Source organism: Zosterops lateralis, assembly GCF_965231275.1.
Source record: "Zosterops lateralis genome assembly, chromosome: 2".
Taxonomy (NCBI): Eukaryota; Metazoa; Chordata; class Aves; order Passeriformes; family Zosteropidae; genus Zosterops; species Zosterops lateralis.
The window spans coordinates 57,090,619-57,105,383 of record NC_139763.1 but is presented as its reverse complement, the minus strand read 5'-3'; the positions used below and the strand labels follow the sequence as shown (position 1 = coordinate 57,105,383).

The 14,765-nt window shown below is 33.8% G+C and overlaps 1 protein-coding gene across 3 annotated transcripts in view; it reads left to right on the top strand.

Moving 5' to 3' along the window:
* Positions 1–14,765, top strand: part of TDRD3 (tudor domain containing 3) — a 96,762-nt gene that overhangs the window by 50,952 nt on the left and 31,045 nt on the right. For all 3 annotated transcript variants that reach the window (XM_083854572.1, XM_083854571.1, XM_083854570.1), the window contains exons 5-10: positions 413–554; positions 5,861–5,932; positions 6,410–6,559; positions 7,243–7,383; positions 8,326–8,482; positions 9,116–9,241. In XM_083854572.1, coding sequence (XP_083710698.1) covers positions 413–554; positions 5,861–5,932; positions 6,410–6,559; positions 7,243–7,383; positions 8,326–8,482; positions 9,116–9,241 — 788 coding nt within the window. The remainder of the gene's footprint in view (positions 1–412; positions 555–5,860; positions 5,933–6,409; positions 6,560–7,242; positions 7,384–8,325; positions 8,483–9,115; positions 9,242–14,765) is intronic.

The window sequence follows — 14,765 nt, the reverse complement described above, 5'->3', positions numbered from 1 at the left end:
ATGTGTCTGCTAAGTTAAATGTATAAAAAAATGAGATGGTTAACTATTTGGAAATCCACTCTTAACAGTAAATATGAGGAAGCTGCCTCAAAGTCAGTTGTCTAAGAATATTATTTGATAGTTGAAACAAATCATATCCTTAGTTTGATATTATGAAATTGGATATTAACCAAACAGACAATTTGCCAATATTCATCTCTGTTAGAATCTAATTTGCAGTATGGCATTTTTGAATAATGGGTGGGAAGTGTTCCAATAAAGCTATTGAAAAGTACTGTGCTTTTTGATGCTAATTTTTTATTATGGCATATGAAAATGTTGGAATTATACTAAGAGTAGTTTTTTGTATGTTTCTTTTTGGCAGAATGTTAATAAATGTATTTGAATTTTTTGACTTTGTTTCTACCTCTAGCCTGAACACTCCACCTGGAACAAAAATTAAGCTTTCAGGAATTGTTGAAGTGAGAAATGGATTCTTGCTGTTGGATGACAGTAACACAGCAGTTCTTGGAGGTGAAGTGGAGCATCTTATAGAAAAGTGGGAATTACAAAGGGTGAGGTAACACCACTGGAAATGCTTGTCTTACAAGTTGCATATTACATTTAAAAACATAAAACTTTTTTTGTTGACCGTGAACTTTTGTATAATAAGCTTTTAGAATTGTACTGTCCAAGTATTTTTTGGACTGCAGCCAAATGTGAGCAAGTAGGTCTTATGTATAATGTTGCAAATTAAAAAAGTTACCAGTGATCTTTGCATGGGAACTGATTCCTTTCTGCATGGATTGAAAACATTAATAAAACATATTAAATTTATTTGGTAAGTAGTCATGGGTGGTTGCTTTCTTAAACAGTGTGTTTGGTACCAAAATAGTATGGAGTTCTGCTTTTTACAGTTACTGCCTGCAGACTGTGGTTTTTTGAGGCAAAAATAATAGAATAGAAGCATTGAAGTTGGTAACCTTTAGTATGATCTCTTCCACATTTTATCAGTACTTTAGATAAATAGTGGTTACAAAGTCAAATTGGAGATTTAAAATTCTTCCAACAAGGCATAAATATGTTGAAGCTCCTTTACTTTGGTTTCTGTCTCAGTAGAACAAAAGTGGCTGCAGGAATATTTTTTCATACATTTTCTCACAAACACGTGGAAGTTCCTAGGGCAGGAGTTGTGACCCTACTGCCATTAGTCCCAAATACTTACCAGATTAACTATGGCTACTACAACCGCGCACATCTTTGTATTTTTGCATCTACATCTCTGAAACAGTGTAGCTGCTTATGAACATGGTGGTTAGTTCTGTATGAAGTACGAATTTTATTGTTGCTCCTGCAAAGCTAGTCTCAGTAATTTTTGTTAGAACTAGCCTTCTTTGGTGTTTGGTTGTGCTTAAATAGATTTCGGCCAACTGAGCCAAAATTAATTTGAATTTTAGAGTTACGTATTCTAGTAGATTCTGCTTGGCATCCTTCAGCTTTTATGGATGAAAATAAGGGGGTTTTTAGAACAAAAAAGCATTCCTGGTTTTAAATGAAGCTTTCAAGATAAAAAGGATTCTAGGGCCAACAGAAGAAACATCCCTGTTTTATGATTTTTATTCTTAACCATTTTATGATTTTTATTCTTACTTAAGTCTTGTGAGCTCTCTCTTCAGTTAAAGAACACTGAATTTTAAGGTAGATGGGGCAGAAGAGAGAAGGTAGAGCTAACACGTTCTTAAGAGTGCTGTGCAGTTCACAAGACAAGAGTAGAACTGATTTGCTTTCTTGGTGATATTTTGGACAGTTTGTTTTTGTATTTCTTGTACCTGGATTTCAACAGATAATTTTTGCTTTATAATTAATTTTTTTTTTTTGAAATTAGTATCAAGAACTAACTTGGAACAGACTCTATTTACATAAATTAAAAAAGCAAAACATTTAATAACTAAAGGCGTGCTGCTGATTACAACTTTTAGTAGTTGTTAGCAAGTTCTCTTGGCTGTATGCAATACGTTTAACAGAGTGGCAGCTGTCACTGATTTGCTCTGGTAAGATACAGAAAGTTCACTATTGCCTGCTGCTATCCCCTCAGTGCTCTGGTTCCCAAACTTTTGGAGTTTGCCAGAGTATTGTTTTCTTTTTCTTGTTGACCAGCTCACAACACATGTGACCATGTCAGAAAAGCTGTGGGTGACAAGGAATCAGTTTGGACAGGTGAACCATGACCACTGGAAATTGTAATTCCAGTTCTATATCCAGACTGACAGCTAGACAGATAGGGCTCAAAGAAATCTGTAGAAGCCAGATGCTACATGGTAGCAGTTCCCCTATGAACTTGATGCTTCTCTCCTGTTCAGAAAGGTTTGTAGAAGAGTACAGCTGACAAATAAGCATAGTTGTTAAAATATCTGAGAGGTGATAAGGACATTGCCCCTCCTTGCCTATCTTGCCACAGAAGCTTAGATAAAATACTGAATTGTGTTTGCATAAGGAGATATAATTTTTTTTATTTGTGTAACTATTTCAAATTACTTGTTTTGAAGCGAGTTGTTTATTTTTGAAGGCAGTTTTATATTTTCTCTCAACTAGAAAGTTTGAGATGTGTTAATTTGGCATCCTGTGTAGATGATGAAATAAGGAGGTTTTGTACTTAGTATAACGTTAGTGTTATTAAGCCAAATAACATTATGAAACTTTAGAATAAAAGTTGTTCAACCTCTTTTAAGGTATTGCCCTTGCACCTACTTGTTGGCTTCTACTTGTTCAGTTGTATTACTGTTTTGTTCCATTCAGAACAGTGCTTGAAACTGCTTTCAGGAGGAATCAAGTTTTAGTTACAAAAGACTCCTACTACAATGTAGCATATGTGGAATGAATGCAGTATTATCCCACTGCATGAGGAATAAATGTGCTCTTCCTTGTAGCATTCAATTTTATCATAAGGTAAATTCTTGCCTGGAAATTTCAGGTCTTTTACGTGGCCCTATTTAAGTGACAGTAAGTAAGGAAAGAGTAATTGAGACTGTTACTGTGAGATTTTTTTTTTTTCTGGACTATTTGGAAATGTAAGGTAAAATGTCATGGACATTTTTAGGAAAAGATTCAGTTCCAAATAAATATTACTTTGTGGTGTTCCTCACGTTCTGCTGGTCACTGGTGTTCCAAACATGAAGGATCAGTATCTGTAAGATACTGCTGGTACCCTTCTTAAGAGGGAAGAGTACTTTGTATTGCTATTAAACAAAACACCAGACAAGATGTAAGTAAAGTCTGAAGCAAATCTGCTGAGATAATTGATTAGACTGTTTGATAGGCTCTTAAATTTTTAACACTTAGAATTACAGATCATCTAAAACTAAAGCTCTCTAGTGTACTTCAAGTTTTTTCTGTTTTGGTGAAGGTGAGGCTAAATATTGAGATTACCTCATGGGAAAAGGGAGTAGTTTTATGTATACTTCAAAATGCATCTATAAAGAAAGGTGAGAGTACAATAGTATATAATATCTAGCAATCTTATGTTGTAAACCTTAGTTTCTGAAGAGATTCTCTACAAAATACGTTTTTAGTGTCATGATGCAAATAGAGCAAAAAGGGTAGAAGAAATACACTAAATGTATTTATAACAAAGCTTATTGTAACTGATAGTTACTGCTGGCTTTTGAGGAAATTTAATATTAAGTTAAAAGAGATTATGTGTGTGTTGCTGGTTTGCTTTTTATTTGGTGCAATGTGAAATTTGGTTTCTAAAGCCGCTGCTCTCACTTCTCAGCAGAGAGTGCTCCTTGAGGAGAAGGCATCAGAGCTCTTATTTACCATTAGATCCTTAGAATTCTTTCATTATAACAGTTTTATAATAAACTGTTATATGTATATATAACATATATATATATTATACATATAACAGTTTATATATATATGTATATATAACTGTTATATGTATATGGATAACAGTTTTATGCAGTAAATTGTTATGATTCAAAATTCACGTAGGTAAATATTGGTGAAAGCAGCAGTCAGTTTTTAAGGGCTTTTTTGCCATTTGCCAAATTTCACATTTGAGCAGTAGATTGGAACAATCTTTTTTTTCTATGTGATTTCTTGATTCTGGTTTGGGAAATAAAAAAATGTGTGTTAATTCAGCATGCTCTTCCTTATTACAGGACATGAGGAATTAATCTGATGCTGAGTTCTTGTCTAGCATATAATTTTTTTTTTTTTAATTATAATTTGATTCAGTGTGGGAGTTCATTCCAAAATTGCCTGCATTTCTTTATGTACCAACAAACAAGCAAACAAATAGAAATGCTAGAATAAGTGCTGGGTTTATTGCACCTGGAGTGCCTGCTCTGGGGAAGTGAAGTGGCTTGGCCATGAAATCACTGTTGTACTGTGCTTCAGTTAATAGGTACAGGGGGGTGTGAGCATGCTGCAGTGATCAGCCCTTGGTTAGCTCATATTTTAAAGCAGCATTTTAAGTGAACTGATTGAAACGAAAGGAGAAAAATTCTATGATTTCTGCACTTCTAAGTGCTTTTTTGAATAATTTATTGAATACTTTATCAGTGTTTTTTGCTCCAAGGCATGCGAAAAAGGATAATCCTTTTTTTTCAGCCTTGAAAGGAATTAGTAACTATAAATGATTTAGAAAACAGTCTTTGGCTCCTGAATAAAAGTAGTTAACTTGAAAGGAGTGGACCAAAAGTTTTCATTTAGGTATGTATTAGCTAAATTAATCTACTGCTTAGTTTAAGAAATTCTCTGATAACATAGTGGCTTAAAGCTTATTTGTGTTTATACTCCATTTCTCACATGATGGACTTAAATCAATTCTACATCAGGGTAATAAATATATAGGTAAATGTCATATATAGCCTTAAGTAATTAGGCTGTCTCTGACAACAGAGTGTGTATGTAGTCATGCATGAATGTCCATTGGGCGAAAGGGACAGTAAGAAAGATGATCAGAGAGATACATTATAGGAAATACAATTTTGGTGCATTTTGACAGCAGTAAGGATCTGTTCTTTTTTTTTTCCTAGTAGCACAGCATTTTGTTTCCAGCAGTGGCAAAAAGGAGATTGTTTTAGGGAGAGATCACAGTCTGAGCACTTATACAGCCTTGGCATACAGAATTGCTGTATTGTATCAGGGAATACAATTCTGATTAATCCTTTCTCTGTTTGCTTATGCACGGGATCATGAATTTCACAGAGCGGTTGAGGGTGGAGGTCATCTGGCTCAGTAAATGCTACCTAGAACCAATTGTCCAGGCCAGTGTTCTGGCAGCTTTTGAGTATCTTGAAGGACTGAGACTCCCCAGCCTCCCTGTCTTAGTCACCCTCACAGTCAATCACAGTTTGTGATGGAGGGAATCTCCTATGTTTTAGTTTCTGCCCACTGTCTTTGTCATCTTACTGGGCACCACTGAAAAGAGCCTGTCTCCATCATGCAGATTGATAAGGTCCCCTGATAAGGTCTTCCCTTCTCTAGGTTGAATAGCTCCAATCCTTTTTTAAAGGTGCTGTGTGCCTTTACAATCTCTACTGGCAGCAAGTTGATTTGACTTCATATGAAGAAACATCTGCTGCCTATTTGTGTGCTGCTTTGTTCTATTAGTGTAGATTTTGGTAAATAACTGAATTTTCTGCATTTGCTCTATGTATTATTAGTGATTATGCAAAATTCCATTGTTTTCTTTGTTTCTCTGCCTCTCCTCCAACCCTCTTCTTAACTTAGATGACCCGAGATTTAAAAATAATAATTTATTTTCTGCTTAAAATATCCATCTTCAAGTTTTATAAACTTTATGAAATAGAGACATTTACCGTATAATCTATTTTCTGTTTGCAATTTATTAATTATCAATTTTCTTTTACAGAGTTTGGCAAAACATAATAGGAGTAACATTGGAACAGAAGGTGGCCCTCCTCCTTTTGTACCTTTTGGGCAGGTATAGTGTACTTGTCTTTGTTACTTCATAAAAGTACCTGTATTATGATATGTAGGTACCTTGTTCCAATTAGGTGAAGGCAATCAAAACACCTTAGATCTTGATAACTTGGATATAAAAAATGTGTCTGTTAAAAAAAAATCCCAAAAACTGTTAATACTGTCTCTTTGTTGTGCCAGTTTCCAGTAACATTTTTCCTCTCAATTTCAAAGTTAACTTAATATTTAGTGTGTGGAGCCTTTGATTTTGCTGATCAGATTGTGTAGGTACTAATGCAGTCCCTTCTTAAATGCCAATGAATTCGGCAAGGATCAGCAAATTTCCAAGAATTATCGTGATTACATCATGATGTCTTAGGTACACGATCATATTCTTCATCTGAGGGTCTGCTACTCTAATGGAATAAAACTTGGGTGCATCTTTTTTCAAATGAGAGCAGGCAGAAGAGTTAACTAAGAATTTCTTTTGCATTTTCAGAAATGTGCATCTTATGTGCAAGTGGATAGCAGAGACCTTGATCGCAGAAAGACTCTGCAAATGACAAATACTGTAAAAACTGTTGCGGAAAATGATGAATTTGAAAAGCAGAGAACAGCTGCTATTGCAGAAGTAGCAAAGAGCAAAGAGGTTAGCATGTCTTGCAGCATTTTACTTACTGTGATTGATCTTTTCTTGTTAAGTATTTCTTAAATGACAAATGCTTTCTGATACTTGCCTGCTTATAATTCTATTCCTGTATCTTTAAAAAGATGAATCGGAGTCCTTTTGAATTGATGGCTCTGTTCTTATTTTAATAAAGCTAATAAATGTATCATAATGTTTTATTGTAGATGGGATTTTGCTACCACTACTAAAAAATTAGGGGGTTACAGTTTTGCTAATAAGATTTAAGTAATAAATGCAGGTTATCAATTTTCATCTGCTCTTTTTAATTCTCAAAACCTTCATGATTCCTTGAATTTAGTCGGAAAAAATAGCTAGGAAATTTAGTTCTAATGTGTCAGGTTTTTATGTTCTTTGGTCTTCTTTTTAGTTTATTTTTCAAGTTGCTTAGCAAGTTGTTGCATCTAGAATTATATACTCTTTTTACAGCCTCATTTGGACGCAGGGGAAAAAAATTGCTAACTAATAAATTCGCCTTGTTCTGTGTGTGTGTAAATTAGTGCTTTATTTGTTGACCCAGAGCATAATCAAAAAAAAACCCAAAAAACCGCTGCAACAAAAGTCCTGCACTTTTTCTACTAGCTAAATATTGAGGCTTATTTTTATTATTTCTGTTTGCTGAAATGTTATTTTGTGCTTATCTAAAGACCAAGACATTTGGAGGAGGTGGTGGTAGTAACAGAAGCAATCTCAGTGTGAATGCTGGAGGGAATCGAAACAGGGAACTGTTCCAGAAAGAGAAGATAGCAAAACCAGAGGGGAAGAATGAAGGTGTCTACCGAGAACTGGTAAGATGGAAGACTTCAATGGAGTTGTAAATGGGTAATAATAAAAACAAAACCCCAGATATAACAAGAAAAAAATCAAGATACTTTGAGGAATGATGATTTGCCTTTCAATTAATTTTGAGGTCTGCTTAGAATACTTATGGTGCTTTTGTACCTCACTGAGATAGTTAAGAGTTTCAGTGTGATTCTGGGCTAAACATCTATTCAGTAAAATTTAAATACATATCTTAGAGGTTAGATTCCATTAGGTTTGGGGTTTTGTGGGTTTTTTTTAGTGTCTTGATATGGCTATTTTTGAATCTGTAGACAGAATGTTATATTCATGGGGTTCCACTTAAGAATGTTTTTGGTTGCAGCTGTTGAAGTAGATGGATAAGTGGTATGATTTTGGTGCAGGTGCAATGTTATTTTCTGTACTTAATGCTTTGTGATTCCTGTTTTGACTTTTTATCATCATGCTCTATACAGTTTGGAATAACGGAGCCTGCAATTCTGCAGAAGTAAACTGTTTGCATTTCTTTGCTTTCTTCTGTAAAACCTCTAGCCAATTACAGTTTCTCCGTATTTTAAGAAGTAACTGGGTTTTGCATTGTCTGCAAGTTGTGAAAGGGTTCAAACTGGAATAGATGGCTAGTTTTGATACCCATATTATTTTGAAATATTTCTTTTAGTTTTCATATAGACCAGGAGAATTCATGCTTGAAAGCCTCTAATAGTAGAACTGAAAACTAATGAATTGAAACCCATACTACTAATAAAAAAATCTCTTGATTAGCTGGTTCTTTTGAGATTGTATGCAAAGATTTTGTCTAAAATTTAAATATTTATATTAAATTAAACAAAAATATTGTTTCAATTAAAAATTAAATTAAAATTATTGTAAAATCTGGTGGGTTTATAGAGTGTTGTACTTATTATTTTTGTGTGTACCTTTTATTTCAGGTTGATGAAAAGGCTCTAAAACACATAACAGAGATGGGTTTTAGCAAAGAAGCAGCAAGACAGGCACTTATGGATAACAGTAACAGCCTAGAGGCAGCATTAAACTTTCTTCTGAACAACAGTAAACAGAAACCCATTCAGGGACCACCACCTAGAGGTAAAACTTGCAAAGAGATGCTTTAAAGCTGTTCACAAGCCAAAGAATTTGTGTATGATGGATTACTAATGTAGTTATAGAAGCGCATATTTGCATTGGTTTTTTTTCCTGCAAGTTAGAATGCATTGCAAGCCTGAAATCAAATCCCTAAGAAAGGCTTCTGTTTATTATATTCCTGTCAAAATTTTTTAATTGGAAGTCAGATATTTAATTAGCTTTACATGGGAAATGTGTATCCTAGAATCACAGAAGAACATGGGTTGGAAGGGACCTAAAAATCATCTTGTTCCACCTCCCCCACACCCACCTCCCAGACAGAGAGGCTGCCCACAGACCAGGTTACTCAGGGCCCCATCCAACCTGGCCTTGAACATTTCCAAGGATGGAGCATCCACAGCTTCTATGGACAACCTATTCTAGTGCCTCATCACTCTCATAGTAAACAATTTCTTCCTAATCTAATCTAAATCTCTCCTGTTTTTAGCTGAAAATTGTTCTCCCTTGTCCTATCACGGCCTTTGACAGAATTTTTCAAAGGCAGGAAATACAAACATTTTGTAAATCAAATGAAAGCATGTATGCGCTTTTTAATTTTTTGCTGCCCATTCACTAAAAAGCCTTTAATGCTTACAGGTAAGGGGAAGGGCCGAGGCCGAATAAGACCTGAAGATGAAGAAGAGCTGGGAAATGCCAGACCATCTGCACCAAGCACACTGTTTGATTTCTTAGAATCCAAAATGGGTACTCTAACAGTAGAGGGTAAGTTACTGAAATTAATGTATCTGAAACAAATGTTGGTAGTGTAGGTAGAATTCTTTTTCCTAACTCTGTTGTCTAAGTTGATTCCTAGAACTTCCTCCACAGTCAGTCATTAAAAAAAAAGAGTTCTTGGAAAATAATTCCTCTCAAGAAAGGTCAAATAATTTGCTGCGTGGTGGTTAGATATCTAAAAGTCAGTAATTTGAAATTACATAAATCACAATCTGACTGGATTCTTCCTGAATCATGAGTCGTCATTTATGATATCATAAGTCTTCACTGTATTTATTAAAAATCTAAATATTCAAAGAAAATAACATTTAAATACACCAGCATTCTGCATTAGCTGATAAAATTTTGTAAACTGCTCAGGTGATGAACATAACCACATTTGCAGAATGCAGATATAGGGAATGATGTTTGAAATATTTCTTGGCAACTCATTTTACTTACCAAAGATGCAGTACATTTTTTACAGTGAACAGAAATGAAAACAGTGGTAGTGGTTTTGGCTTACACTGCAAACATTGATTTTTCTTTGGATACATTTTGTGCTTATATTGAGATATTACAGAAGGCTTTTATGTTTGACTGAAAAGACATTTAAAGGAAAATAAAAGAAATAATCCCTGTGGGTTGTATAAATTTCTTGTTGTCAGTGATTTTGTAGCAAGTAGGTAATAGTAGTTTATCAAGACTCGTGGAAAGTGTGAATTGCTTTTTTAAAATGATACTACTGATTACTTTGGGGGAGTTATATAATCCTTTGGATTTAGTACATGTGTGTAGACAATAAAGTATAGTGTTATGTGAGTAAAAAAATAGATATATTTATTACATTTACTTCAATTTATAATCTTCAGTATTGTGTTTTAAAGATAAACACACATTGCTTTTATGAGGTATTTTTCTTGTTAAATAAAAATAAAAATATTCCATCAATGTCATGAGAAGAAAAACATAATTCTAGTAAGACCTTTTAAAGATTTTATACTTCTTCAGTTACCAAAAGTTCTGGCATATTTCCTAGCACGACACACAGGGTTTTTGCTTTATGTTTCTTTATCACTATGTTGATTTTTCTCATTTTACCTGAGTAATCAGTATGTAATCCAGTGTACTATTACTGAACCATACTTTCCTGAAAAAAAAAACCCAAACCCAACTTGTTAGCATTTTTGAAGAGTTCAGAAAGTGTTTTGATTATTTTGTGAAGTTCTTTTCAATCTTTCTGCCTTTTTATTTCTGAAAAAAAGTAGATGTTGTATTTTGTAAGGCTTTGAAGTGGTTGCTTAGTTACATGTTCTTAGCTTTTATTTTCCTTATCGAGTGTGTATAGCCCATAGGATTGCATCTCTGTTTCTATGCCAGGTTCTACTTTTCTTGCAGAGTCTTTTAAATGGATATTTCAAAAAATACATAGGCATGTGTATTTTTTTACTTTCGAAAGTGATTTTTTCCTTGCCAAATTTGAGAAAAACTCTGTATTCAAACACATCCTTAAAATCGTATATTGAAAGTTAATTTTCTGCTGTTTTATTGACTCTGCCTTTGAAAATAATTTCAGTTAAATTCTTAATTATTACTTGTCTTAAGTTCCATTCTAACTTAAGAGGAGTTTTAAAAGTATTTGCTGACTGATCTATCTGCAGTGACCATACTTTGTGACTGAAGAATTCACAGTGTGAACTAAGTCTGCATCCAAGTGTCTGCAGAAAACAGGATATATATATTACTAGTACTTCTTAAATTTAATTTGATCCTGTCATCTATGAGCAGTAGAGACACATAGTTTCCCCTAGAATTAGAAAAGTTGGTCAGAAATGAAAGGCAAATGGGACAAACTGATCGAAACAACTCAAATATGTAATATCACAAAGCCAAGAATGTCTCTTCATTGATTTTCTTGCACAGTAATACACTAAGGAGTGCCCAGGCTGGCAGGTTTTTCTCCATTTATATTCACCAAATCCTGTGCTGTACTACATATAAAAGAAGATAGATTGTTCTCAGTATTTCTGGCACCTTGCTGTCCTCTGTGGTCTCTAAAATCTCATATTATTTTGTTGGTATTCAGAAAGAAAGGTTTGTACAGGGACAGTGGTTTTGAATAAAAGAGCATGCCCCTACTGTTACATGTTTGTATATGACTGGGAGCAGATAATTACCTGGAATGGCCATATTTATCATTATGGCAAGCATTAAAATCCTATACACTTTAGACAGGTTGTAATTCCTTCTAAATAACTGAGAGTTGATGTAAAATCTAAAAAACAAAAGACAGTGTTGCTGAACTGAGCTAATTTTTTTTTAATCCTGTACTACACCAAATTTTCTTCAAAATCTTATGTTATCTGGGAAGAGAAAGTCTGTAAAAAAATTATTTCTCTTTTCAAGTATGCAGGGGATTGATTTGCTTTGTACATCTCTCCTCATTTTTCATGTCTATTGTTCCTAATTGCACCTGTTACCTTTAGTTATGGGGAGAATTTCTAAATTCACTTCTGCTAGACGGGAACTGCAGAACTGTTGTTGAATTTTTTTCTTTGATTTGATACCTTTTCATACTTGTGTTTAGACCAAGTAGAAAAACATTTTTGAATTGAAATACCTTTGTATTTTTTAGAAGGTACTTATATTCCTTTTAAAAGTTAAGAGAGCACATTGAGTTTCTTGTTGTTTGCTCTTTGTTTTTTTAGTAAGTACATATTAGTGCATTACATAAGAAAACATGTTAGTGTTTTGCCCCGTAAGTGATATCATGTGATGGGTTTTTTTAATGTTTTATCTCCTTTTTTCAGTTAAGGAAATATTGTTTTAAGTAATTACAACTATCAAAAGTATTAAATACCTGACTCCATGATCTGCCAGCTCTTTAATTTTAAAATGCAGCACACCTTAAACATACTTTATTTAAATGAAATGCAAACAATTAAAAGAAACATATCCTTAGCTTTAAACTGTGTGACTATTTATTTATTTATTTATTTATTTATTGTTACTGTGAATGGTTGGTGGCAGCTACAAAAGTATTTCTGTGTTGCAATTAAATAGTTTGAACTTTGGCAAGAGAAGCAGCCTGACTGCAAGAGATAACCCAAATAGTAGACAAAATTGCTTTCAACGAGCTGCCTATACTTGCATTTGGTTAATTTCTGCTACTGAACATAGATTTTTTTCCAGTAATCTCCTTTTTGTTTTCTTTTGTTATGAGGAACAGCTCACCTATCTTTGCCAGCTTAAATAAGTAAACACAAGGATTATCAGAGAGAATAAGATGATACCAAGAGCTCTGGCTATAGTATTAAGAAATAATGAACATTTTTCTTTATCTAGCCCCAAATAAATGAAATGTTTCAAATAAATTGGTAGTGCAATACAGTGTAATTAAAAATATTTGTTTCATTTTGTAGTCACACAAAATTTTGTATTTGTATTTTGTATTTGTATTTTGTATTTGAATATCTAGGAGTGAGGGTGCTTGGAGGGGAAAAAAAGAGTCTGACCTTTTGGAGTTAAAAGAAACTTGTTACATTTGAAATCTGCCATGCAGTAGCCATGTTTTCAACAAGCACAGAATGCTATTGACAAGAGATCTAAATTGAATAATAGTAGTATTTCTTATTCAGCCTTACTTCTAAAAATTGAACTTCAGTCAGAGCTAATTGTGACTACCAAGAAAATAACTTATATTTTTTGTATTGGTATGTTGGTATTGATGATATATGTTACAAGGCTTGTACTTTTATTTTTGTCTTTAAATATAGTAAATTTCATACATTTTAAAGAATAATAAAAAATTATCAGGTTTTGCTTGAGTCCTTTAATCCAGTTAGTTAAAGTTTGTAGTGACTACAATACAGAATGTTTTGGATTTTTTCTGTCCACTTCATTGTTATCATTCTTCTCAGCTTGTATTTGTTTTGTTTCAACAGAAACATGCACTCAGATCCTCGTTCCTTAGTGTTGCTACATTTTAGAAAGAATTATATTGATATTTATTTAACTTGACAAAGCTATTGAGGAATGAGAACTTTGCTTCTTGACATGAAATGTGTGCAAATGTATCACTAATTCTCATCTAATTTTTTAATCTTTTGGCCAGTACAAGGTAGAATACGCCCTGAAGGTAGCTGTCTCAAAGATACACTTCCATACAGTTGCATAGAAGTATTATTCAGTTTGAGAAGAGAAACCCAAAACATTGCCACCAGTGTGGGAAGGCCACGGTCATTGAATTTAGCCGCATTATTAAACATGATAAAATCCACAGGAGAGGACCACAGGAAACTGTACTCTTTAAATTCCATTGTGCATTGAGCAGTGCTTTATAAATTGTGTTGGCTGGGATTTCCAAGTGCAGCATGTCCTGCTGGTTTCTTGTAATCAGGGAATTGGGATTGGTCCTGTATGGTTCTCTTGCGTCATCACATACAAAAGACAAAATGAGTAACATAAATGAATGAGGGCCCCGGACTGACAAACACTACTTTCATCTCAAAACTTCCAAGTAGATGACAAGACCCTTATCATTAACTTTTAAATGTATTTTTTCCAGGCCATGTTCTCAAACCTCTCATTACAATGATGGGTGACTGGGTTAACCTATCTCACTGTTTGAGAGTAGCTTACTAATCTTCTTACTAAATGCCAAATTAATATTTGTTATAGCCCTGTAGGAAGCATTTCTTCTCTGGGAACAGTTGCTAATGGTTTATTGGAGTTGGAGCAGAAAGTAGAAGCAGTTGTGGTAGATAACTTGTGAATAGGATCTCTTGATGCTTTTTTTTTGATCCCTATTTCTCATAAAGAAACTTTAGAATCTCTTCATTTTTTTGGTGATCAGGCCAGACATTACAAGTATACATGAAGAACCACTACTATTCTTATTTCCTGGCTTTTTTTGTTGACTACTGTTGACAAAGTAATTTGCTGTTACTTGGCAGTTTCCATTTGCAAGTGATTTATGCTTGAATGTCAATCAATCAGTTAATGTGTCCTGCTCATTCAAGGCTGCCATGTATGATGCAGTTCCCAGGGAAGCTTTTAGCACAAGAACTGCACCTCTGTAGAAAACATAAGTTTGTTGGATTTTGCATGCCTTAAGGTGAGACTAAAAAAAACAGGTGTTTTGTGTCAGCTTTTGTACGTCACAGTAAAGAGACCTAGAAAAAAATAACCGTATTCACTGTTTTGAAATTCTCCAGTCACTTTGCCTGCTGTCTAACATGTAGTATTATTTTAGTTTTCCACTACTATTAAAAAAAAAAAAAAAAAAACACCAAAAAAACAACCAAACTGTAATCAAAGGATGCAACACACTTTCAAATTAGCTTGTTGGTTTTATGTTATGATCATATTATGTTGTGTAGACAAGAGCTAAAATTACTCATTACATGCTACAAAATTGAATAGAAATTTCAGTAAACTTTTTTTGAATTATAGAAGAATATGTCTGTGTTTTGCTTTTTCCTTGAGGCTTTAACTAAATGGTAACTGCTTTGCATGGGTTTGTCCTTGTGCC